Source organism: Crotalus tigris, unplaced genomic scaffold (assembly GCF_016545835.1).
Source record: "Crotalus tigris isolate CLP2741 ecotype Arizona unplaced genomic scaffold, ASM1654583v1 scf7180000017592.2434428, whole genome shotgun sequence".
Lineage (NCBI taxonomy): Eukaryota > Metazoa > Chordata > Lepidosauria > Squamata > Viperidae > Crotalus > Crotalus tigris.
Window position 1 is genome coordinate 987,506 of NW_024096498.1, and position 26,495 is coordinate 1,014,000.

At 38.4% G+C, this 26,495-nt stretch overlaps 1 protein-coding gene across 3 annotated transcripts in view; it reads left to right on the top strand.

Moving 5' to 3' along the window:
• CWC27 (CWC27 spliceosome associated cyclophilin) overlaps positions 1–26,495 on the top strand; it is a 113,314-nt gene that overhangs the window by 40,307 nt on the left and 46,512 nt on the right. The window contains exon 11 of one of the 3 annotated variants that reach the window (XM_039364870.1): positions 19,527–20,504. The exons of the other annotated variants lie outside the window; for them this stretch is intronic. Coding sequence (XP_039220804.1) covers positions 19,527–19,548 — 22 coding nt within the window. The 3' untranslated portion in view covers positions 19,549–20,504. Of the gene's footprint in view, positions 1–19,526; positions 20,505–26,495 lie in introns of those variants that run through there. 3 annotated transcript variants of the gene reach the window in all.

Consider the following 26,495-nt stretch of genomic DNA (forward strand, 5'->3'; position numbering starts at 1 on the left):
TCATTGCATCTTTTACTTACACGTGTGTTACCATCCACCTCCCCCACTTCCCATGTTCGTAATGAGGGCGTCCCGTGATTCCCCAGGTCGGGGCACACTTCTCGTCCTTGGGTTGGTTCTTATTCTCACATTCTTTGAGGCGCATTTTACCCCCACCCCTTTGATGTATATTGTGGTTATCTCCACTTTCCCTGTGGCGAGGTTTCACCTTAGGGATCCTGCATCCACTTTCGTTATCTGGCACACCTTTTTCTTCCGTCCCTCCAGCGTTCATGCAACTCCCCTTCCTGACAGGATTCATCTTCCCATCTTCCATGCCAGCCCCTAACACATCATAAGAGTCAACTCGTGGCCTTCGTTGTTCAGTCATGGGAGCAACAGGTATTTCCATGGATACACATTTCGGTATTTCATCTAACTGGCATCCCCCCCCTTTCTCCCCTTCTGCAACGTCCGGAGCAGCTCTTGATCTATTGGCGACTCTTTCCCCCTCGTGTCTTCGTTGCACTGTTTTCTGGGAGCGTGTTGTTACTCCTATAGTGGGGTGGCCACAGGTGTCTAACCCTTGTGTTTTCATCAGGGGTGTGATCTCATTATGACGGTTCGGGCAGGCGTGACGGCCTGGAGGAAGTCCCAAAGGCGCTGTCTCCCCCTTGCTCTCTACCCTTTGCTACCACGTCAGGAATGAAGGAGTTTATACGATCCTTGGGGCGGCAGCTACTCAACATCCTGGTCAGCGTGCGTACTGCCTTTGTTTCCAAATGCTGGTCAAAAACTGGAGGAGTATCTAAGACATCAGGGAGCGGGACATTGAAATCGATGTATGTGATGGGTGTATGCATAAGTCCTTAATCTAGGGGCCTCCAGGCCGTAGGTCTTTCTTGCTTCCGATATCACTCCTTTCCGGTAGATACACAAAATTTCTATTATCAGGCTGCTTTCTCCATGACGGCTGGATACGTGCCTCCCACGCTCTCATTGCCAAATGCTCTGGGCGGAGGTCTACATGTCGATTGATCGATCCTTCACCTGAAAGCCAAGCCTCTTTAAGTAATCTACCGCTTTTTGAACTATCGTTAGCAATCACCCTCACACCATCAAAGTCAAACTTATGACCAGACTCTACCATATGGTTTGCTTTTTGCATGGACGTGTGGGGGTGACATCCTGTGTGGCTTTCATGAGTGTGGGTCTGGTGTCATTCTTTGTGTTAGGGACTCGTTTGTCAATAAGGGCGGGTTTCCAAATGGCTGGTAGGTGGGAGGTATCATCTCATTTGTTCATGTCCATGCAAAAAGCAAACCCAAACCCAAAACCACACTGATGATGAGGCACGACCACAAACCAGAAGCCAGACCACAGCTGCATCATTAGCCACTTTAAACCCCTCCAATCCATACATGAAGCAAACTGACACCCACCATGAAGATGAGGCATGACCACGAACGCGAAGCCAAACAATAGCAATGCTCACATCTCACATCCCCCTGCAACTCAGATTAACCTGAGCACAACAAAGCCCCCACCCAAACAGAACACTCCCCCAACCAATCAGAGCATAGCCAACCCCCCATCCAATCAGAGCACAGCCAAGCTCCTAACCAATCAGAACACACCTCCATCCAATCAGAACACAGCCAAGCTCTCATCCAATCAGTTCATACCCCCACTGGCAGTTAAAAGGAACAGCTACGATCACACATTGCTGCTCGAAGCACGAAGCTGAAAACACCAGCCTGAAGATGACGAATGGGACTTCGTCGAAACGTCGCCAAGACACTTCCAATTTTACGCGGGAGAAAACCCGAACAACCAAAGACCTACATACATATATACATACATATAATAGCTAACAGCTATTCATACTAATTTAAGGAAAGATATGAATGTCTAGTCTCAATAAATAGCAATGATTGACCAGCTTTTTTGGGTTTGGAAGCTAAACATGATCAAGCTTGATTAGTACTTAAGCTACACTAGAAAATCAAAAACAAATCCTGGAAGAAAAGCTATGTTAAACCATTCATGCATTGCTGCCAGAAAACTATATGGGCCTGTCCATGAAGTCACCAATAACTGAGATTTGAAGAATTTTAACTATATGAATATTTAAATTGTATAGTTAAATGGCTAAATATTTTCCAATAAGATAGCGGAGAGAGCAGGAGCTTTGGAGCCACTGTCCTGATGATTTTATGTTATATTTTGTTGTGTATGAGATATCTACATGGTACTCACCAGTAGGGAAGCTGGGATTGGACTCTTTAGCTCAATCTAGACTTCCACTGTCCAAAGAGCTTGAGACAGAAGATGACAGCATTTGAAGTTCCACGGCATTGACCACACTTCCATGTTTTTACTTCTATGAACTGAGCTGCTTTTATACCTGCTCCCTTTTGTGGCAGCTTCTGATTTTCATGGTGGTTTTGTTGGGCCAGCTGGGATACTCCCAGGGTATCTACTGCTGAAGAAGACTTTCTTGGACCTATTTGGGCTTGATGGTACATAAGCTTCCATCCTTTTTCATTGCTGTTTTTATAGTGGGCTTGACGGAGTGAGTGGTGGCTGGTTGGGGGAGGGGTTGCAGTTCTACTGTGGTCCCTCTTCCCCTAGAGAAGCCTTTCTGCCTTCTCTCCTGTGGCTCTGTATGAGCCTCTCCTGACTGATGGGAGCAACAGGAGAAGGATATCATTGATATGAGTGAGTGTAAGTGAATTTGGTGAGAGCAAGAAAGGCAAGAATGGGGAAGCTCGCAGGTGAAAATGGCAGGGAAGAGGGGTTTTTTTGTTTGTTTGCAGAGAGTCTGAATATGCCGTATTGATATGGGAGAAGAATTGCTCGATACCCTGTTGGTGTTGAGGATTGGTAAAACTAAAGTGTCTGTGGCTTCTCCTCTCAAGAATGTTTGGTGAGGACAGCCAATTGTATTAACCTCCCTGCCTGAGTTTCTTGATGCCTTTTCCAGATTGGCAATAAAGTTCCTCAGAGTTCTGATTCTGCAGGACTTTAATCTCCCTTCCCTGGAAATGGGATGAGGTGCACAGAAGTTCTTGGTTTCCTATCTCAGGTCATCCAGAGTCCAACTTGGGACAGTTCCTATTGCAGAAATATCAAGTAATCTGAAATTGAGGGAACTTTCAGTATCTCCTCTATCATGATCAGTTCATTCCCTAATTTCTGTGAGTTCTTTAGTGCCACTTAATCCACTGCACAGATGTTGGATTTGTTAAACTGGTCTCCCCCTATTGACTAATGGACCCAGAATGATATCAGAGGGAACTGGGGATTCTCCCTATTGGTCTGCTGCATGGTCCATCTGAAGCCATGGTTGCCACTTGAAATAAGAGAGCAGCTGAGGCTTTGGATCAGATTGTACTCATGTGACCTCTTTCCTGTCAAGGATCCTATCACTCTCCATAGGAACTGAGGGAGATGAAACAAGATGTCTGGAGAGCTGCTGGCACTCAACAAATAATGAACTCAACCAAATGTGGATTAGAACTGCTATTAAAGTCTACCTTATGGTAGCAAGGGTGCTCGCTGCTCTTATTACATCCACAGATTGCTTCCCTACAACCCTGTTTTGAATGACTAAGACCCTGGGTAAGGGAGGGCATAGAGATCCTCTTACAGGGCATGCAGAGGAATTTGCACAATATCTGTCACTCAGACTTATGGTCTTGTCATAAGTCCAGAAGGGATGTCTAGGGAAGAGTTTTGCCCAGTTATTTAGAATGGTTTGAACCTGTTGGAACTGAGGAAGTAGACAAGGACCTCAGAATTGTGAGCTTGGCCACCTACTCCTTAAATCCATACATAGCTGGTTAAAGCAGCTGTGGGGTATCCTGGAAGTGGATCCTGGTAATGCTTAAATCTTTTTTGAGCGAGGGAGTTGAGTTTGTCCCTTTCTCTTAATGTTATTACTGGATCCCACTATACTGGACAAGTTTCACCCAATTTTCCTTTTTGGGGAAGGTGGTTGTGCAATAGCTTCAGACTAAGCTTTAGAGGAAATGGATTATCTGAATCCTTTCCAGGATATGAATATGGAATGGAAATGGCATTGGTCACACTTATGGATGATCTCTGATATGGGCAGAATTGGGTTAGTGCAACTATTTTTGCCCTGCTTGACTTCTTGGGGCTTTTAATACCATTGACCATGCTATCCTTTTGGATCAGCTCCAGTGCCATCTTCAGTGGTAGATGGGGTTTGCACTACCCTAGACAGACCCAATGCTCAATCTTCAGTGCATTGGCAGAGAATGGAGCCCTAAAATACAAGATCAATGGTGCAAGATCACGAGCTACTAATCTTGTGTGATCTTACGGTGCTTTAGGCCAGGGCTTTTCAACTTTTTCATAGATTGTACCACTTTTAGAACATGACACTTGGCTAGCAGTTGCACACCACCTGCCATGTGGCAAAGTACCACAGGTAGTACGCATACCACCAGTTGAAAAGCCCTGCTTTAGGCTATTCTCTGCAAACGGAGGCCTGGTAGAGAACTGCGGCAAAAGGCTTTGCAAATACAGGTACGGGCTGAAACTTTGAAGCTTTCCCTCCATTTGCAAAGCCTTTTGCAATCCTTGCAAAAAGCCTTTTCTGCCGATAACGGAGGCTGGGGGGGGGACCGTACATTCCTCCAGGAACCGTACATTTATGTTGGCAGTGCCATTTCTCAAGCGCCCAGAAGGAGTGCACATCACTCTGGGGCTCTGTTTTCATCGGCAAAGGCCTCAGGCCACTGCCACCCAGAACGAAGCCAGGGGAAGCTTCTGCATGCCTCCAGAGACCCGATCCAAGTATTGGAGGCCTTTTTCCAACCTCTGGAGGCCAGATCTAGGGCCGGGGACACTTCTGAATGCCTCCGGAGGTCTTATTGAGGTGTCGGAGGATTTTTTCTGGCCTCTGAAAACTCGATCCAGGACCAGGGGATGCTTTCCCTGGCCTCCGGAGGCTCGATCTGAGCATCGGAAATCTTTTCCAGGCCTCCGATGCCCTAATGGAGGCTGGGGGCAGCAGCCATGTGGCTCCAGAATTGGGGGGAGCAGGAGACAGGCACTGCAAACACCATGAGATTTCAGGCACCCATTCTCTGCAAAAGAGGATTGGTGCCTGAATTCATGCAATATTACGGCACGCAGAAGCTTCCATCGGCTCTCCTCTCCCACAAAAGCAAGAACCGTGGAAGAGAGGCAATGGATCTTTTCAAGGTAAGTGAGTCTGGCGCGGCAGGAAGGGAGGGGGAAGCATGAGGTATCTTAATAGGTTGGGGAGGCCTTGGGGCCTGTTCCATTACTAGGCCCTCCATGGCCGTCCCCACACTGAGATACCTCATGTGCACTTAACGAACCACGCATTCACCCATGCATTTGATTAGCGAATGTGTGGGTAAAAGGAAGCGATCTCGTTTGAGATATGAGATTCACTCCCACGAATTTTCGAGTTACGAATGGAATGGGCAGGCTCCATTACATTTGTAACTCAAGGACTACCTGTATATTGCATATTCTTAGATGCACTTTTGTCCTTTGGATGCATAGAGACAACTATTTAAAAAAAAGGCAAAGTTTAAAAAATCCTAAAAGAAAGCAATGGTAATCATTTCCATATCATTGCCAAGAAATGTGTGTACATACATGATCCTAAAGTCACTAGGAATAAAGCCCAACTTTTCACCTTTTTCTGAACAAGAGGTTGGACCTGACGATTTACAGAACTTCCAATTCTATGCTTCAAGTGTACACACATATTTAATAGTTTGGAGGAAGATAACAGATCAGCATTCCACAACCTGGTGCCTTCCAGATGTGTTTGGACTACAGTTCCCAGCTGGCTGGGAATCAGGGAGTTAGAATTCCAACCCATCTGGAGGGTATCATGCTGGAAAGCTGTGGTAGATTATATTCATTTTATAATGATAGCTATCTGTAGAGCAAAAGCAGAGGGGAAAAAGACATAATGAGCTAATCCAACGTTGCACACTTCTCACACAATGCTGTTTTCCCCCCTCTATAGCTGTAGCATGGTCTAGAGGTCAGCAGAAAGCTGCAGGCAGAGGGGAAATATGATCTACTAATACTATCCTTTTTTTGATAAAAAAATACCATTGCATTTTTAGGACATCTGTTCTTATCATTTACTATGGAATTGGTCAAGCAATCATGGTTAATTTATAAGGAGGATTTGGATTACTATACCCTAACTGCAGGACTTGTAAAATAATACAGTTGTATGATTGTCTGATAAATTAGCCGGTGGTAAAACTGTTTAGGAGAACATACTGAAATAAGATGCAACAGGTAAAAACCAAATGTTTTTCACTATGTCTGAGTCCTGCTTCTATAATACCTGTGCTATGTGCTGCATTTAATTTCATATGTAATATTGGATTACTTTCTAATCCACATGAGCCCATTAGTTGATTATTTAATTGATTATTTACCATACGCATATTAGTTCTACTGATGGACAGATAAGATAGAAGTATTTTCTGCAGCATTTGGGAAAGGATATGAACAAGCCATTGTTACCATTGAATACTGTAACCAACAAATGATGCTGACTAGGTGTCTGATTTTAAGATGAGCACTTCATTGGAGTTGTCATTGGATAAGGAGAAAAGACTTGTTGCTATACAACAAAAATTAGGTGATGCATTGATTCTTTGACCACAGTCCATGAAGATGTCATGTGAGATTTTGCTTTAATGTGTTGAAGGAGGCTTCTGCAGTTCTGTGAATGGCAAGTATGTGCCCATGACATTAACTTAAAGCCTAACTTTTGTTTTGTGGACATAATTCTGTATGTCTCCTGAAAATCTTTTAGCTTGAGACCCGTGGGAATAGTATAGAAATTGATGCAGAGAGCATCAGGCAACAGTAGAAGTTAGCAACACATGCATTTATAAGCTGTGTAGTTGACTAATATCCAGAAAACAACAAATGACTATCATAGCTCTGTTAAAATAGACATAATATAATTTTAGTATTGTAGCATCCTAGATGATACATTTTCCATGAAATATTGTTAGCATGCATTTGTTTCCCTAATGTATATGAAATCTTGATTTCGGTCCTAATACAGCAACCTCAGTTGGGCTTTTGAATCTTCCAAATTGAATAATCTTAGATAATACTAAACCATCCATAAAATTGCATGGACAAAACAGAAAGGAGGCAGCATAATCTTTACACTGTCACAGCAATACAACTTTGGCTAAATGATGCATGGTTGGTTGGAATAACTGATCAGCAAGATAGAGTACTTAGAGGCTGTCATCACTCTACCTCCTTGTATCGCAAACTGGGCTGACTAAGCTAGGAGTGATGACCTCTCCCTCTAGTCTCTGTGTTATATTCAGTTTTATATTTTTATCCTTAGAACTGAATGCAGGGTGATATTGTACCAAGCACTAACTCAACAATAAAAATTAAGTTCTTTAGCCGAGGAGGTGACATTTACTGACTCCTGCATGTTAAGTAAAACTCCAGTGAGAAGTTCTTACCTTTTTCCCAGCAGCAGACAAGTTGAAATCTTTCATAATACTGATAACTGGTTGTAACTACATCAGCAGTCAGTGTCAATCTGTTCACTCTTTCCTTGTTCTTAGATTCATTTCTTAAAACTAGATTCCAATCAAAACAGACTATAAGCATATTATCCAATAAAAGTTTTCCTTCTTTTAGCACAGAGGTCCCTAACCTTTTGAGCACCAGGGACCGGTTCCATGGAGAGGTTTTTCTGTGGACCAGATGAGGCATGGTTTCGTGTACTGCCTGCATCCCGTGGATGGGACTTTGCGTGGACCAGTTTCTGGCATATCGCGGCCCGGTGCCAGTCCATTTGTATGCATACATACAAATAAGCTTGCACATTGGCCAAGCTGCTATTTGGACAGACAATGATCTTTTTTTTCTCCTTTGAGATAGGTCCAGGCTGCTCTTGGCTAGAGTCTGGCTAAGAGCCATTTGAAAATGCTGAGTTTCAAAGCCTGTTTTCTATGTGTGGTATCAAATAGTTAAACTCCTTTAAGAAACAAAAATTGAAAATCATCTTATGCTTGTCTTTATGTATTTAAGTGTATGCGTTAATCATGTGGATTTGTACCACTGAGAACATGAAACTTCAAAGCAAGGAATGACTGGCCAGATGAGGTGTCAGCAATCTTTTCATGTGTCAAGTACTTCTAAGATAAATTTGCCAAAACCTCTCAAGATTTTAGTCCTTTTAAAAATAAAATCATTTTTAATTAATGGCATGCAGATCTGATATCCTTAACCTCCTTAAATCCTTAAGCTGCCAACTTCTTGGCTAAATGCTGAGGAATGCTTCCTGGGCAGAAATATTAGAAAGCATTTTACAAAGGCTTTCCCTTTGTGTGTGTGTGTGTGTGTTCTTTGGAAGTACCTACCATACCATGCAGCATATTTCATAATGAAATCAATTGTTGTTTTAAAAAATCAAAATGTTTTTTTCACAGGCTTATCAGATATCAATCTTACTATTAAAAAATATGAAGGGCATAATGGTAGAAAACAGATTACCTGTCAGACAGGTAATATATTGAATGTGTGCCAAATTTGATATCTAAAAAATTAACATGTTATCATGTAGCATTTTAAGAAAATACAAGCTTATCATGAAGGCCAAATATGTATTTTTATTAAATTAGTGAAATGAAAATTAAAACCCTGATTGTACTGCACTCATGTCAGGAGCACTAAGGCGCTACGAGGTTGAAATGATTAGCCTGTGATATTACTGTTATCCAGGGGACCCCCAGTTGGGGGCTCTTTTCATGTCCCCTGTGGGAGCTGCAGCGAAGGATGGGAGCTCACTTTGTCCTATGGCAGCACTTGGGTCTCAAACGCAAGCTTGCTGCTTGTCAAGCCTGTTTCTTAACTACATGAGCCATTGTACTCCATAAAGCCCTGATGTTACTTTATCATAATACAATTATTATGTGATGTGATATATACTGTAGCTATAGTGTGTTGTCATATAGATATTAAGTGCTCTATTGTTCTGAGATTACACTGAAACCAGTTTTAGTTGAAGGCTGAACCACCAAATAGTGATGTTTGCATGCAGAACAATAAATGAAAATAATTTTACAATATTTTCAAGAAATGTTATGATGAGAAATAAGTGTGAAGCTAGTATATTGCAATTATATTTTATATGAAAAGCACCTCAGTTTTTACTTTGTTTAAATATTTCTATTTAACAGTCCTAAAATATTAGTGTATCAAGAGCATTTGTATAAATATTCCATCTCGGTAAGAAAAAAACTTGCCCTTGATTAGTGTTTTTTAATATGGGATAAAATTCCTTCTTTAAGAATAGTAACAACATTGATTCCAATTTTCTGGTAATGGAATGTAAGATACTTTTAACACCACCTAAACCCATAATCTTTTCTTCAACATATGCACATTTATCAAGACTCCAGTGTAATGTGCAAAAAAGTGTACACAATGTAAGTAAATGTACTAACACTGTACTGATTGGTCAAACTATGAACTTTTGCCATTGTTTGCTTAGTTTGGAGTGAAGTCTGTTGTTGACCAAAGTTCACATCCATTTTGTCAAAAATCTGCTAAATTGAGGATTTATATCACAGAAGAATTGTGACTAAATAAGCGAATTTATGTGAATTCAGGTTGGGTCCAAAGTTTAGGTGAGCGATTAGCCTAAAGGTGTTGTTTCTTCTGCAAGATTTGGTGAATGGGAAGTAATAGTGATAAATAAAAAATTCATGTTCGTTAGAGTTAGATGTTTGGTTTAGGAAGCTAGTACAATTATGTATAGCAATGTGAAGAAGATAATGGTCTGTATGCAGCAGCTAAGTTACTATACAGTATTTAGGAAAGGGAAAACAAACAATTGTTCACCTAAATCAAAACTGTATGAATGGACCAGAGAAGCATTGATAGTCACTTGAAAAGTTGCCCTTTTACTTTCCCCAATAAAAACTATCAACTTTATTTTTTGTATATTTTTATAACATTTGAGTGGTGGGGCCACAAAAAATTACAAAACTAATATATTGGCAGATTGTTGTGTTAACAAATTAAGACTATATGGTCCACAATAACAAGGAAATGGGTTAAGGGGGCATTTTTCTTTCTCTTCCTAGTGAACTGTGATATAAATGCAATCTATGTCTGTGAACATAGTTTGATCATAAGTCATAACTTGCTAAATTTGCATGTTACACAAAATAATAAACTTGGTTTATAAATCGCAAGGGCTGAGTTTGCACCACATGATAAGCCAAAGCAGATCACATTTTCACTTAGCATAATGCATAAAGCAGGCCAGAGATTGAAATTTTCAAATGCTACTTGGAAAGATGCCTAGGATTAGTTCTTAGTCCTGGAAAACATCTTTCAGAGTCTGCCTCTCTCTGGAGGTTTGATGTGAACAGTGGAATTTGCTGTTTATCAAAGTGAAGCTGTATGTTTGTACAGGTTTAGGGAACTATCCTTAATGAGTACATTTGTAAGTAAATTCAGTATTATACAACACTTCTAATAATTGTTTCTTTACATTATATCATTACAATCACTCAACTATTCGGGGATGATTTATTTGCTGGAATAATTTGGGCATTTCCAGTTCATAAGAGTCTTTTTTTTTCTTGTTGTCTAATAGTAAACACAGTTTTGTTAAGCTATGTGGCGGAGATTTATGTATTACCTGATTTTATAATGTGAGGATTTGTTATTTTAAAGCAAAAGTTTTATGCTTATCTTTTTAACTCTAATAAATGAATCTGTCTATTCAACTATGGAAGATTATTATTCTGTGCCAGAAATCCATTCAATCCCATTTGCTATCTTATTATGTATCTTCTTAACTGATGCTGAGAAGATTAAATTATCCCTAAAGCTGGCAGTATTACCAAAAGGGTTATTAAAATTATTTAGGGAAAAAATTGATGATCAATGCACCTAAATATACGTATCTCTTTGAAGAAGAATGCTTTTTAGTAATATATGGACATCTGGGAAAAACAATATTTTTGGTTGTTATTATAGAAAATTAATCCGTGGCTTTTGTATGTTGATACTTTTTCCTCTGGAGTACTAAGGTTATTTTTTAACCTAATTTGCAGTTTTTCACTTCTAAAGGCTTTTGGAATATTTCCAATCTACTTAGAAGTTATTGCTATTCCTTATTATTTTCCCACCCGGTTATAAAAATTCTTTTTTTAAAACTAGAGCTTACAAAATGTTTGCTTAGTTTTCAAGAAAAAGAAAGGTAGTGGTAGAGAGAGAAACAACCTAGAACTAAGGAGAAACTTCCTGACAGTTAAAACAATTAACCAGTGGAACAACCTGCCTCCAGAAGCAGTGAATGCGCCAACACTGGAGGTTTTTAAGAAGAAACTGGACGGCCATTTGTCCGAAGTGGTATAGGGTTTCCTGGTTGAGCAGGGGGTTGGACTAGATGACCTCCAAGGTCCCTTCCAACTTTATCTTTATATGTATATTGTGAATAAAATTTGATCACCAAGAAAAGTTAAACGTTAAAAGTTTTAATATAAAACAAAAGTTTTAAGTATAAAACATTAAAAGTTTTAAAAAATTAGCAACCTAGCTTTCGTTGGCTCCTGCCAACTTCATCAGGGCGTATATAAATCAATGGGAGTAAACATTTATATGTGAGTTAACGCCTGCGCTTGGCTTCTGGACCGCATAATGGGCCCAGGTCAGCCAATCATAGCATTAGTTGTGATTGCTGCATAATTGAGTGACTCATCTACTTGTATCACACGTCCCTCATCAAAGTTAAAACAAGCTTCCGACTCTCCACTCATCCATATCCGTGGTCTAGGAGGATCCTCAATCTTATTCCAACTTGAGATGTCATCCCCAGCACCAAGTCGTTTCCCCCTTCTCTCTTCCTTGGGATTTTCCGTGAGTTCAGAGCCCTCACCCCCTACACTATCCTGGCGTCTATCCTTAACATCGTGATGTTTATTACTATGGAGCCTCACTCTAGATATTCTGCATGTGCTCTCACTGCATGGCTCTCCCCCACGCACCATTTTGTATGTATGTATGTATAGGTCTTTGGTTATTCGGGTTTTCTCCCGCGTAAAATTGGAAGTGTCTTGGCGACATTTCGACGAAGTCCCATTCGTCATCTTCAGACTGGTGTTTTTGGCTTCGTGCTTCTAGGATCAATGTGTGATCGTAGCTGTTTCTTCCTTTTAACTGCCAGTGGGGATATGAACTGATTGGGTGGGAGCTTGGTTGTGTTCTGATTGGGTGGAGGTGTGTTCTGATTGGTATGGGGTTTGGCTGTGCTCTGATTGGATGGGGGGTTGGCTGTGCTCTGATTGGATGGGGGAGTGTTCTGTTTGGGTGGGGGCTTTGTTGTGCTCAGGTTAGTCTGAGTTGCAGGGGGATTTGAGATGGTGAGCTGCGTTGCTGTTTGGCTTCGCGTTCGTGGTCGTGCCTCATCTTCATGGTGTCAGTTTGCTTCATGTATGGATTGGAGGGGTTTAAAGTGGCTAATGATGCAGCTGTGGTCTGGCTTCTGGTTTGTGGTCATGCCTCATCATTGGTGTGGGTTTGGGTTTGCTTTTTGCGTGGATGTGTGGTGGTGACATCCTGTGTGATTTTCGTGAGTGTGGATCTGGTGTCATTCTTTGTGTTAGGGACTCGTTTGTCAATAAGGGCGGATTTCCAAATGGCTGGTAGGCGGGAGGTATCATCTCGTTTGTTCATGCTGTGTGGGCATTTTTCTATCTCAATGGCTTCTCTGATTATTCTATTATTAAAGTGTTCAGTTTGGCGATAGTTCTGGTCTTTTTAAAGTCAATTTCATGTCCTGTGGCTTTAAGGTGCTGGACCAGGGAAGAAGTTGGTTCCTCTTTTTTGACTGATTTTTTGTGTTCTTCAATGCGTTCACTTATTCTTCTGTTGGTTTGTCCGATGTATATGGTGGGGCAAGCAGTGCATGGGATTTCATATACTCCTTGATTTTCTAACTCAATTTTGTCTTTGGGGTTTCTTAGGATGGTGGATATTTTTCTGTTTGTGCAGAATGCTGTCTTGATGTTGTGTTTGTGAAGGATCTTGCTGATTCTGTCTGTGGTGCCTTTTATATATGGGAGGAGGGCTTTGCCGTTTTCTTGTTCTCTGTCTTGGATTTTAGTGGGGGTTTCTTTTTGGATTAAATTGGTAATCTTATTTCTTTGGAATCCGTTGGATGTTAGTACATTAGTGAGAGTGTGTAGTTCAGGTTTTAGGTTTTGTTCGTCAGCTAAGTGTTTTGTTCTGGAGATGAGTGTCTTGGCTACGGAGTTGATCTGTGCTGGGTGGTGGTGTGAGAGTGCGTGCAGATAGCGGTTTGTGTGTGTTTTCTTCTGGTAGATGGTGTGTCCTAGGGAGCCATTGGATTTCTTGTAGACTAAGACATCCAGGAAGGGAAGTTGGTTATTAGCTTCTGTTTCCATGGTGAACTGTGGGTCTGGTGTCATTCAGAAAACGTGTGTGTGTGTGTGTGTGTGTTTTCTGAGGTTTTCGTGGGTGTTTGTATGTAGGTCTTTGGTTGTTCAGGTTTTCTCCTGCATAATATTGGAAGTGTCTGGAGACGTTTCGACAAAGTCCCATTTGTCATCTTCAGGCTGGTGTTTTCAGCTTCGTGCTTCGAGGAGCAATGTATGATCGTAGCTGTTTCTTCCTTTTAACTGCCAGTGGGGGTATGAACCGATTGGGTGGGAGCTTGGTTGCTCCTCGAAGCACGAAGCTGAAAACACCAGCCTGAAGATGACAAATGGGACTTCGTCGAAACGTCGCCAAGACACTTCCAATTTTACGCGGGAGAAAACCCGAACAACCAAAGACCTATCTAGCTATCTAACTATTGCTTCTTTATGATATTAGGAAGGTATTTTATCCAACATAGATAAACCCATCTAAAGTAGATAAACCAGTTTGATGAAAGGTATAAAAGTGGTATAAAAGGATTTTTTTTAATGATTTCGTGCCTTCAAACTGTTGTCCACTCTTAGCAATCACATAGGCAGATTTTCTTCCTGATGATCTGCCCCCAACTTGGTTTTTCAAGTCTTCCAAAGGTTCACCCATTGGCACTGTAACTGAGTACATCCACCTTGCTGCTGATCAGTCTCTTCTTTTTCTTTACACCCTTCCCAGCATTATCCAGAGTGTTTCGGCTTTGCATAATATGTCTAAAATAAAATAATTTGAGCCTGGTAAGTTTTTCCTTAAATGAGAACATGTTTGATGATCCATTTGTTTGTTTTCTTCACTGTCAACAGTATTCTCAGTCTTCTTCAACAGGTATAAAAGGAAGAAAGCTTTATTTAATTATGCTGTTGCTAAGAATGTAAAGATGTTTTCCTAGGTTTTTTATTTGGAAAATGATGATCCAATTTGACTGGGCAATTTTAATAGTTGGACATTCCATGGGCAATTTACTCATAGCAACAGGATGTCCTGCCATAGTGCCTCAGTATCACAGAAATTCTTTCTTTTAATTGAAGCAATAATCCAAATGCTAACAAGAAAACTAAATATTGGGTTTCATTTTGGGGATAGTTGATAGATTAACAATGGATCCCCACCCCTTTCCCTTCTCAACCTATTCCCACCCTCCTCATCTTTTAGCTGGGTGGATTGTCTGTATTTTTATATTATTATATTTATATCATTAGGTTTTGTACAGTTTTATCTTTTAATATGGTAAGCTGTCCAGAGTTGCCTTGTGGTAAGATGGGCAGGTAATACATTTCACAATAAACAAACAATAAATCAAGAATATTAAAGGCAAACCAGGACTTCCGGTCCTGCGCAGTAGCACAGCAGTTGAGGGATTCGGGGCTCCGTGGCCTTCGGCAGATTTTCTTCGTGTTAGGGGATCCTAAATGGGCCAGAAGCCACCCCGAAGAGGCAGAAAAGAAGGAAGGAAGTCCCGGGGACTGTGGAGAGATGGCTATCGACTCAATCGGTCCAGGAGAAGCCTTCCAGAAACCAACAGGAGAAAAGCTAGCCTAACTTCAGAGTCTAGCCCAAGCTACAAGCATCCGAAGTCAAAAGCACTACTTTAAGCTGATTGTAAACAGTGCATTTGAATCTGACAAGAACATCGATTTTCTCTATCCTACTTATCAACTTTCCTGAAGAAAAAAAATCCCAAGAAGCAAAAAACTTCCGAAAGTGAAGGAGGGGGATCTTTGCCCCACTCTTTTACTAATGGAAACAGTGAATTAAACCTTTTATGGAGGACCAAAACATATTGAAATGAAATAAAATGACTATAAAATCTAAATCTGGATAAGTTTGAAATTGCTGAATATGGACATCTGGGAAAAACAATATTTTTGGTTGCTATTATAGATTGTCATTTTAAGGGAAATTGTTTGTTTTGAAAATTTGAAAAATAAACCGGTGCTGATATCTAGTGGTGGATGGAGACTATGACAACTATGGCTTTCATACAGGATTTGGCAAAATCTGGAAAAAACTAATTTCTACTTGTGACCTTCAAAGCTCTAACAATAGAGCTTTGACAAAAAGCAATGACAAAAAAGAAAACAATCTGGCTGCAGACAAAGAGAGACTTATAAACTTTAGGGAACAAAAAAAACCCAACTTATTTGAACTTTCTGGATTACAAGTATCTACTTAACTGTGATTCCAAAGCTATTTGCAGAAAAAAGAAAACTTGGATTCTTGGCCATTATGGAAAATCAGAGACTTATAGAAAGAACTTATCAAGAAAAAATAAATACCTTTCAAGAGGAGACATATGATATGTTGCAACTAATTCAAACAACAATGATTTCAAACCACAAAGAAATCCAAAATAACTTTGAAAATATAAACCAATTCATCTCAAATTTAACTTTACAATAAAAAAATCCCAGAAAACAACAATAGACAAGGAACAGATAAAACAGATAACTGAATACAAATTTGAGGATAGAGACTTAAAGATGGAACCTAACAAAACAAAGACGTATGATTTAACCCAAGTGGGAAAAAAAAAACAGGAAATACTGGATTTGGAAAAGACAACTTATATTTTAAGATCACAAAACAAATTTGAGGATAAGAAAAAAGATTAGACAAAATGGACTGCAGAGATGTCAGGAAAATCACTAGAACTGAAGAGACAAAAAGTGATAAAAGAAACAGAGAAAAAGAAAGAAAAAGATTTTCAACAAACATGAATGGGCATATGCCTCTTACAAAGATATTGTTCTTGACTTACTTTTTATATCTACAGTAACACTTACAAGAATATGGAAAGATTCTCTGATTCAGCAGAACATATTGATTAAGAAAGATACTGGGCAAAAGGAAAAGGCTAAAGTGAAAATTAAGAAAATAGACGATGGGACCCATCAGAGAGAATATTTAAAAAAGAAACACCTGTTTGAATATGGTTAAAGAAATAGAAAGATTTTGGATATGAATTTTATTTTAAGAGGGAAGAGCCCCTCAAGTAACATAGTACTCTCTTTTTTTCTTTCTTCTTATTTTATTTCTTGATGTAAGTAATATAGAAGAGTTGGAATGGCTTATATTAAGAAAATGTTTTAGATATTTAAATGTGATTGACTTTAAGAAAATTACAATGGATTAAAAAATGTTTTGAATCAGAGTTAAAAGACTAGAGGGCTAGATTTATTAAATGGAATATTTAAAGATTAAATATATTTCTAATTATGGTAAAAAAGAACGGAAAAAGTTTGGAAATAAATATGTACTAGCTTATAGGAAACACAGATTTTAAGTAGCATACTATCCTTTTATTTTTCTTTACTCTTCTTTTTTCTTTTTTTGTCTTATTTATTCCTTAAGAAAGGTAAAAATATTGGGATGGCTTACATAAGAAAAAATAGACTTAAATATTTAAATGTAATTAACTTTTGAGAAAATCTTAAGCAGTAAGACTGTTTTGAACATTGTGGGAAAAACAAATGTAAACAAAATCTGTAAACAGGATCTATGATAAGGCAACCAGAATGACTAGATAGAAAAGAAATATTATATTGATGTGATTATTATATGTACAAATATTAGAAAAAAATATATACTTAATTGTTATTTACCAAAACAACAAGAATTGTATTAACTTAAGGTTGGTAAAAGAGAACATTATGGGAAAAAGAGGAAATCAAGTAAAGTTATTATGTGGATTATAAAAAACAACTGTTAGTGAATGTTTTTTAAATGTAAACCCAGACTAAACACTGTTTACCAAATATTAATGTTAAAAAATCATATATATAAGACATATTTAAAAAATAATAATAAAGGCAAATCAGGAAAAGAGAAATATCCAGCTAGTAGGAAGCTGATACAGGAGACAAACTGGTTCAAGACTTACTTGGGACAGTGAAGATATTGTAACTTTTATTGCTGAAGAAGAAATCCTGCTACTGGACCATTTGGAACCACCATTAAGTATTCCCAGAAATACTCTGGAAGCAGAGATTTACACTGTTCAGGGCTCTGTGCAGGTTGGTGAATGGAGAACATATTTTGAAAACTCATATAAGATGACCTTCAGATACTCTATAGAAAAGGTTCTTTGGCCAGAGTTCAATTAGGAAAAAAAGATTTATTTACATCCAACCTATCACAATCCTTTCTGCAACATAGTCCTTAGATTTTATTTTCTGCTGGTTCATTTCTTATTAATAAAATTCTTGATAATCTGATAAAATGTATTGTCTATAATCATTATAACATCCTACTGTAAGAATAGAACAAGAGATTTGGCTGTTACTACTTTTATAAAATGTTGTACCTGCAAAAACTGTAGCGTTTCTTATGCTTGCTTTTGTATATATTTTAAGTTTAATTTAAGAATTTTACCAGACCTGCTGTGAGTACTCTCAAGTGCTTTATTAAATTGCAAGGGCGTAGCCTTTGGCAGTGCATTACATCTGCAGTGGTCACTCATTACCTGTACTGAAATACTTGTAACAGTGAATTAAAATAAAATTTCTTCAGGTAATATTTATCCTAGACCAAGATATTCCCTCTAGATTAAATGCCAACAATAATAACCGCCTTTCTCCTGTGTTTTATTCCAGATGTATTTATTTAAAACCAAATTCTATTATGGCTCCGGACTGTTAATGAATTCTGAAATTACAGACACATCGTTTAGAGATGTGACTTGATGCCAGAATCTTTTCTCTTGAGAGGCAGTTCTTTTCCATGGATCTGGCCACCTGGGACAATACTACTACGGATTTTTTTTCCCAGTGTGTGTGGTTTTCATCCAATTTGCAAGTCTGAAACATTCTCACTCCATTTCCTGGTCCAGTCTATAACCTTTATCAATCCTAGATTGATTATCTATAAACTCAATAGAATTGTCTTTGGAACCTTTTGGAAAGTAAACAGTGTCTGCTTATTTGTACACATTTCTTTCTTCCCGATTTTGAATTAATCTGGCACTTCATTTCAGCTCTTAAAGGCTGCTGAGATTCCCTTGAGAAAAACTGATTTTCATTTACCCCATGGAAAGTTGGTTTAATTTCCAGAAATTCTGCGAGGAAATGTTTTCATTCAGACATATGTAACAGCAATCATAAAAGCTGTTGCAGGGGGCCTTTTGTTGTTGGATGTGTATGAATCTGTAAACTTCCCAGAGAATGTGAAGTTCAAAGTGATGATAATCTGTAACAATCTCATGTTGAAATATATATTTCGTGAAAAAAGTTGAATATTTCTTGAAAAAAATTAGTTATGACCCATTCTTGAAGTTACAAATACTGCATCATCCTCTGCCATACCATGCGATTGCATTTCAGGCACTTAGCAACTGGTTCGCATTTATCACCGAGTACAGTGTCCTGTAGTCACGTCATTGTATTTTGCAATGTTTTTTGCCTTATTCTGGCAAAAAATGCTTATTGGATAACCTGCATTCAGACTTACAACCATATCATTCACTTAATGACAGTGATGACACACTTAACAATCACTGTAAAAACAGTCATAAAATAGAGTCTCATCACATGGTGACTTTATTTACAATCAAAATTTCAGACTCAATTGTGGGTGTAAGTCAAGGACTACTTATGTCAAAGAATTCCAGAGTTTTTGTCCAGATTGTTAAATTGATTATATCTCATAATAAGGCATGACCAACCTAATTTCATATTGCTGTCAAGAAAACCTCATGGTTGTGTCCATGAACATATCAAGAGTAAAGCTCAAGTCAAAGTTATATTTTCATTTGAGAGTAATAGTGATCGTCAGGAGCAACTAGTGATAACTAGTATGAGAGAGCTGAAGGAGAGGTGCATTTTGGAAAACCTGCTTTTTATTTTTTTTAAATATTATATCATATCATATCATATATCATATCATAATCTGATGACAAATTTCTGATTCAACTTTTCAGTACCCTGTTTTTGCAGGAAACATGTTTTCATTGCTTTTTTACACTGTCAGTGCACTGCACCAAAATGAATTGGAAGTCAGTGGTTTTTTCTTTTTCCCTTCTACCCTAGACTCCAATTCTCCAATCCCTAGGAATAGCAATAGCCAACAAACCCACAGCAACACTCTACTAGGAATTATCCAGAACCAAAGACAAGATACAGAAAATAAAAGAAACAATGTAATCTACAAAATCAACTGTAACCATTGCAACCAATTCTATGTGGGGCAAACATCACCTCAGTTAAAAAACAGGATCCACGAACACCGGCTGGCAGTCAAACACCACAATCCCAAATCCTTAATCTCCACCCACATCAACACCAAATGGCACCAGTTCAATTGGAGCAACACAAAAATCATCAGCCATACTACCACCCACCACGCTTGTGAGTTCATCGAAGCCTGGCACTCCACAAGCAATTCAACAGACACATCAACAGACACATCGACAATCAACAGACACATTGACCTACAACTAGCCTACGAACTCCTCGGAATCCAAATCAACCGCAGAGCAACCAGAGACAGCAGTGATCCTCAACCAACCTACGCAAGCCACTCTCCCAGTAGTTCATCTCCCAATGACCCTGACCTGATGTAACCTCCCCATCGTAAGACCCATCACAAGACTCACTGATGACTCATACTTGACCCATCACAGACCTTCACTTGACACACCCTCACTTGAAGCCCTTATAAACAGAAGAACACTGACATCTCCTAAACTCTGCTGAAGATGTTACCTAGCCGGGTAACAAAACATTCATAAACCAACCCACAAGCTCGCAGAATGAATCTTTACCCTCAAATATACTGTATTTCCATTTTCAAATTATTGTCAGTGCAGCTGTTCTTTTTATGACATTTTTGTTGAAACTGGCACTGCGCCGTGGTGGTGCAGTGGTTAAAATGCAGTACTGCAGGCTACTTCTGCTGATTGCCGGCTGCCGGGAATTCAATACTCACTGGCTCAAGGTTGATTCAGCCTTCCATCCTTCCAAGGTCAGTAAAATGAGGATCCAGATTGTTAGGGGCAATATGCTGCCTCTGTAAACCTCTTAGAGAGGGCTGTAAAGCACTGTGAAGTGGTATATAAGTCTAAGTGCTATTTCTATTTCCAGTTTTCAGCAAAACCGTATCCATGAGAACTATTGATTTGCTTAATAACTGCAGCGTTCTCTTAATGATCATAATTTCACTTAATGATCACTGCAAAAAGGTCATAAAATCAGGACAGTCAAATGCGTGACCCAATTTACAGCCTTCACAAATTACAACCATCATGGGCAGACTCCATTACAGTCATACATCAAGGACTACCTGTAGTTTCTCCTATATTTTATGGCCATTGATTGCATATATTTCAAGGATACATTCAGGTAATAGCTTTTGCATTTTATGCAACCTAACTTCTAAAACAAAACTGAATATTTCATGCAATGTTATAGCTTAAGTGTAGATTATGGGGTCAAAGCAAATCATCACTAAGAATCAAACAATGAACTAGCAAGTATTAGAACTGTTTTTACATGAGCATATTTTGACTTTTATCTATGTATTTGTGATAAGTGTGTCTTGAGAATGCAAATTAATCTGTATAACTGATATTTTTTTCCTAATAAAGTGAGTACCGTAGTCATTTTCTTCTTCAAATCAGTGAAAAGGTTTATGCTAAGCTCAAACTTATTTGCTCTGGTGTAACATAGGAGTGGGTAATGTCTTGGTGATTGGAGGATGCATTTAACATTTTGGGGGATTCTTTTAGTACGTTAAGTCTATTTTGTGGCTTACAATACATTTTTTGTGTATAATCTCAGGGACTTATATGCGCAAATTATTTCAAACATTACAGATTTTTAGAGTTTTTTAAGATTTCCAAACGAAGTTTCCCCACTTTTTGAACAATCAGTTCTGTAGGATAAATGCCACAATTGGCTGGTCTTTGTAGCATTTTTTTAAAATAAATGCTATATACCAGTGGTTCTCAACCTGTGGGTCGGGACCCCATTTGGGGTCGAACGACCATTTTACGGGGGTCGCCAAACAACGCAGTCCGCCATTTTTTTCCCTTTTTCCTTAGCTGTGCTACTCCCTTTTATTCTATTGGCTTATGAAAGCCAATAGAATAGACTCTCTTGAATAGAGTCTAATTCTATTGGCTTTCAAAAGCCAATAGGAATTGTCCAGACTGTCTCTGCCCTGCTGAGCCCGCCAAAAATCCCATTCTACAAATGGTGCTGCACCAGTTGAGTAGTCCTCAACTTACGACCGGTTGAGTAGTCCTCGACTTATGACCAGTTGGGGGTCGCGGCATTAAAAAGGTTGAGAACCACTGCTATATACATTGTCATCTAAGTTGTTAACAAATCACATTTTATAATTCCTGCTTAAATTTTTATATTATTTCCCAAAAGTAAAAATTACTGGATGACAGTTTACAGCTAGAGCAACTGGAGGGTCTTTTTCTCACATTGAAGAAACAATGTTGACTGAAATCTTACTCTTGGTTATAATACTCCTCAGTACTGTAAATTTGAGGATCGAAGAGATGACTTACATGATTAAATTAATCAAATACTATTACTGTATATCTCTTGTTTTACATCCTTCTCTCCTCTGCTCTAAAGGCTGTGTAAAATACATTGCAGAATAAAATTATGGATGCATACTGCAAGACCTTTACCAAATCTGCTAATGAATGAAAAGCCAGACCTGTAGACAGTAGTTTTGGTGAATATCCAATGTGAATTCTAATGTTTTTTTCTTAAGAGTTAACATGGCAACTGCTTAAGAGATAAGGAACTGTAGTGAGATGCTACACATTAAAAATATATTTATTCAGAATTGCTTAGCACTAATAATTATTCTCCAGGTTATGATAACATACTTCTTACAAAATACAGATATTATATGTTAAGATGAAGATTGTTTCAATATTATGATCCAAGATTTCACACTCCAATAATTTGCATATTGTAGTTGAAGGAATGAAAGAAGATGTTAGAGTATTAGTATAGGACTGTTGGAATTCAGGTTTAAATTCCTGTTAGTCGTGAAGTTCATGCCTTGGACCAGACACTAAATCTATATCTAACAGAGTTATATAATAGCTATTTGTGAAGGATGGATATGGAAGGAAATAGACTCATATATATTACTTAGTATCTCTTGGAGAAGGGGCAGCAAACTATAAATTCAACAACAGCAGTGAACCTGAATAGGATTGTAATTTGGGATTCTTTTTTTATTGTTTTGTTTATAGTGCAATTCTATGCATTCTATGCATTGTTATGTCAACTTTGAAAATGAGCATGGCTGTGGCCATTTTCCCTATTCATTTTTGGTCGACATATTGAAGGGGGGGGATTGCCAGGTGCTTCGCTAGTCAAAATAATCTTTTGTCTCATGGGAACCAAGGTCATTGGCTGCTCCCGAGACTGCTGGCTGGGTGTTTCGTACAAAGCCCGCCAAGAAGATGTATTGGGAAATGTAGTTGCTTGCATAGCTTTAGAGATGGGATTTCTTAACTTTGTATTTGGGAATTGTTACATGTGTCTTCAGACTTGGTTTCACTTTTGACGTGCCGATACTTTGTAACTAATAAACATATTCTTTGAGGAATTTCCAAGCCTCGGAGTTCTGCTTTATTTGTCTCTTCTGTTGGAATCATGACATGTTACTTAGCAGTCCCAATATATGCAACTTTCTTCCAGGAAAATATGTGTTGGACCAGAGTCCCTGATTTTTTGCTATTTGAGCTGCTAATTTTGGGAACTATTCTCCTTGTGATATTTGTGTTTCATTATATTGGCTTCATTTAACTTTTTCTGCTATATTTAGTTATTATAAATTGCCAGAAAAAACAGTAACTTGCATATTCAAATTTCTGGTAACAAACTATATTATGAATTTCAGACTGTTCCATTTCTGTATTTAAAATACCATAGTGATATCTTTTTGCATTAACTTCAGAAGTCCTGAGTTAAATTTCAAATGATATGTCAAACACTAGGCAAAACATTGTGCTAGAAATTGTGCTGAAAATTTCCCCTTTGATTTGTAGTGCATAGATACTTAACTGTTTTGAATCTGATCATTAATATACTTGTTTCTTTTTTCACTTATTCTGGAAAGCATTTTGAAAATATCAAAGAAATAAGAAAATGCATTGTTTCTTCTGAAATTTAGAAAACACTCTTAGAAGATAATATCACTGACTTAAAGTATTGAATATTAACATACTGTAACTCAGTATCAGTGTTTGAAGTGTTTGAGAAATCTTTGTTAAAGAATTATTAGAAAATGTTGCTTGAGTGCTGTTGTGGGTTATATTTTTAATAAGAAATTGGGTAGCAATTAACTGTTACTTCCAGTTATAATAATGTCATGAATGAAGGCAAATATATGTGTTTCAGGATAATGTTGCAGGATCCAAGCTGGGTTGGTCACCAGAATCAGAGTTTTAGTCTTCCGAGCTTTTGGACTCGTGCTGGAGCCCCCATCCTCAGGGAGCTTCTCTCTACCAGAAGGTACACGTGGAGAGAAGTTCCCTGAGGATGGACTCAAGCACAAGTCTGAAAGCTCAGAATACCAAAACTCTGCCCCCAATGATCAACCCAGATTGGATTCTGCAGCAATAATGTCATTTTAGTTGAGCACTTAAACAAATCTTTTTGACATTTGTATATTTGTTTCTCATTATTTTATTCCTTCCCTTTTCACTCTGTATTTAGCATTTATGTGACTGACTGTGCCTATATATTCAGCTGATTGAGTTTCTTATTCTTGCCCTATTTTCCCCTTTCCTTCACCTTCATGATGTACGCACACATGCTTAGAGTAGTGGCTTCTGTGCACATAAATGACAGGTTGGACAGAAATAAAAGATAGAACCTAAAATAAAATCTAAAACTTTCTCCCCTGAGTTCTTGTCCATCTTTATTTTAATTGATAAAATAGAAAATGTTACAGAGTACCTCATCAAATGTGGCCCATATTCCCAGGATGAATAGTCCCCTCAGAAATCTTCCATTTTATAAAAATACTGTAAAAATCCCAATGTTGTAGATCCAAAATAAATACTAAATGCAACATAAATACATAACAAATATGACATAAATGAAACGTACTGGCTGGGGAATTCTGGGAGTTGAAATCCACAAGACTTAAAGTTGCCACGTTTGGAGACCCTTGCTTAGATGAATTATTTTCCCCACACAAACCTAATTCATTATAGAAAGGTGGAGAAAGCATCTTTTTAATGCTGTTAGTGGGTAGTGTTTCATTTCCAAGAGGGTGTTTGATCTTAATGGAAGCTTTACCATATGCCCCAAAAGGAAACACTACTTCTGAATTGTAGGCAAATGAGGTGAGTTTGGAGCTATTCATGGTTGAGGCAAATGCATTCTGTATATACTTGGAAATATGCTTAAGACTTTGGCATTAATTTTATTATTAATATTGTTGCTGTAACACAGATATACAGTAAATAGCAGAACTTTAGAAGGTGTAGTTATAGAGAACAGGTGCATTTGATAGTTTGATCTTCTATAAAGTTTGGTGTAGGTGAGTGGGTAGGTTATGCTTGTATCATTGTAGCTGAATAACATATTTATGGCAAGATGTTCAAAAATACTTTAACATTCACTCTTCGGTGTTAAATTATGGTGTTGAATCCAGAGAAGCAACATTTGAGAGAACAAAATAAAACCACAAGAAATGATTAGCCATGTGATTTAGCATACCTCTGAGAATAAATGCTCCTGTCTGGTTTTTCTGTGGCTGACTAAAGTACTACAAGTCAATCTTGATATGAAATGAAAACCATTTTACGTAACTCTTATTTAGTCTGCCTCCAAATGAATTTATTTTGTTGAAGTTCAGCATGACTCTAACAAGTTTGGTAAACCAACAGAATGATTTCATGTTGAAGAATTCTGCTAGCAGACTGCAGCATTCAACAAAGGCTGGATTGTTTCACAGTGTGATTCTTCAAACCTCTGGGCATCAGGCCCAGGCTTGGCCATTTACCTGTGTAATATATGATCAGGCAATCAGAAAAACAATGGAAATAGGTTTGCCAATGTATAAAAATTGTTATCATATATCTAACAATTGAAAAACTGCAATTAAGACATGTTATATTAATAAAGTGATAATGATTTTATTTTCCCTTATTTCTTGCCACTGTGCCTGACATTCTGGGTTTTTTTTCCTGAAAATGAATCCTTTCTTGCTTTTGATTAAATGCAAGAAAATAATGTGGTTCAACATTTCTGGAGTAAAGAATATTAATTGATTCATAATACTGTGTAAGACATATTAAGCTTTACTTTGCAATTTAGCTTTACAAAATTCTACATTTTGTGAAGAATCGCCATCAAAACAAATAAATGGTGTAGATTATTTCAGGAACTTGCTCTTGGGAGTGAGTTTGCATTGAAACTGAGTGGCTCAGTCAACTAATTTATACCTGCACCCCACTTTAATTATTTTAGGGTTGATTTTTATTGTCTTATCTCCATAGGGTATACTGAGTGAGGAACAATAGAAGAGAAAAATATATGTGCTGTCTGATGCCTCTATGAGAAAAAGATTTAAGATGCAGCATAGCCATTTGCTAAGGAAGACTATAGGATAGGGCAGTGATGGTGAACCTTTTAGAGACTGAGTGCCCAAACTGCAACCCAAAACCCACTTATGCATCGTCGAGTGCCGGTGGCATGGCCCATTGTGTGGGTGTGGCCCATTGTGTGGGCGTGGCTGCGGTGGTGACGGCAGACTGGGTGGGACTAAAAAGTTCAATCAATCAATTCCAACTTTGCAAGATCTTTTTTTTTCCCGTGAGAAGTTGAAATTGACTGATTGAACCTTTTTTTTTTTTTTTTTTGCACACAGCCTTTTTTGGAGGCCTAAAGCGAAAAGGTTTTATAAAACCCAGCTGAAGGCCTAGGACTGGAGTGACAGCGTGCGTGCCCACAGAGAGGGCTTTGAGTGCTGCCTCTGGCACCTGTGCCATAGGTTCGCCACCACTGGGA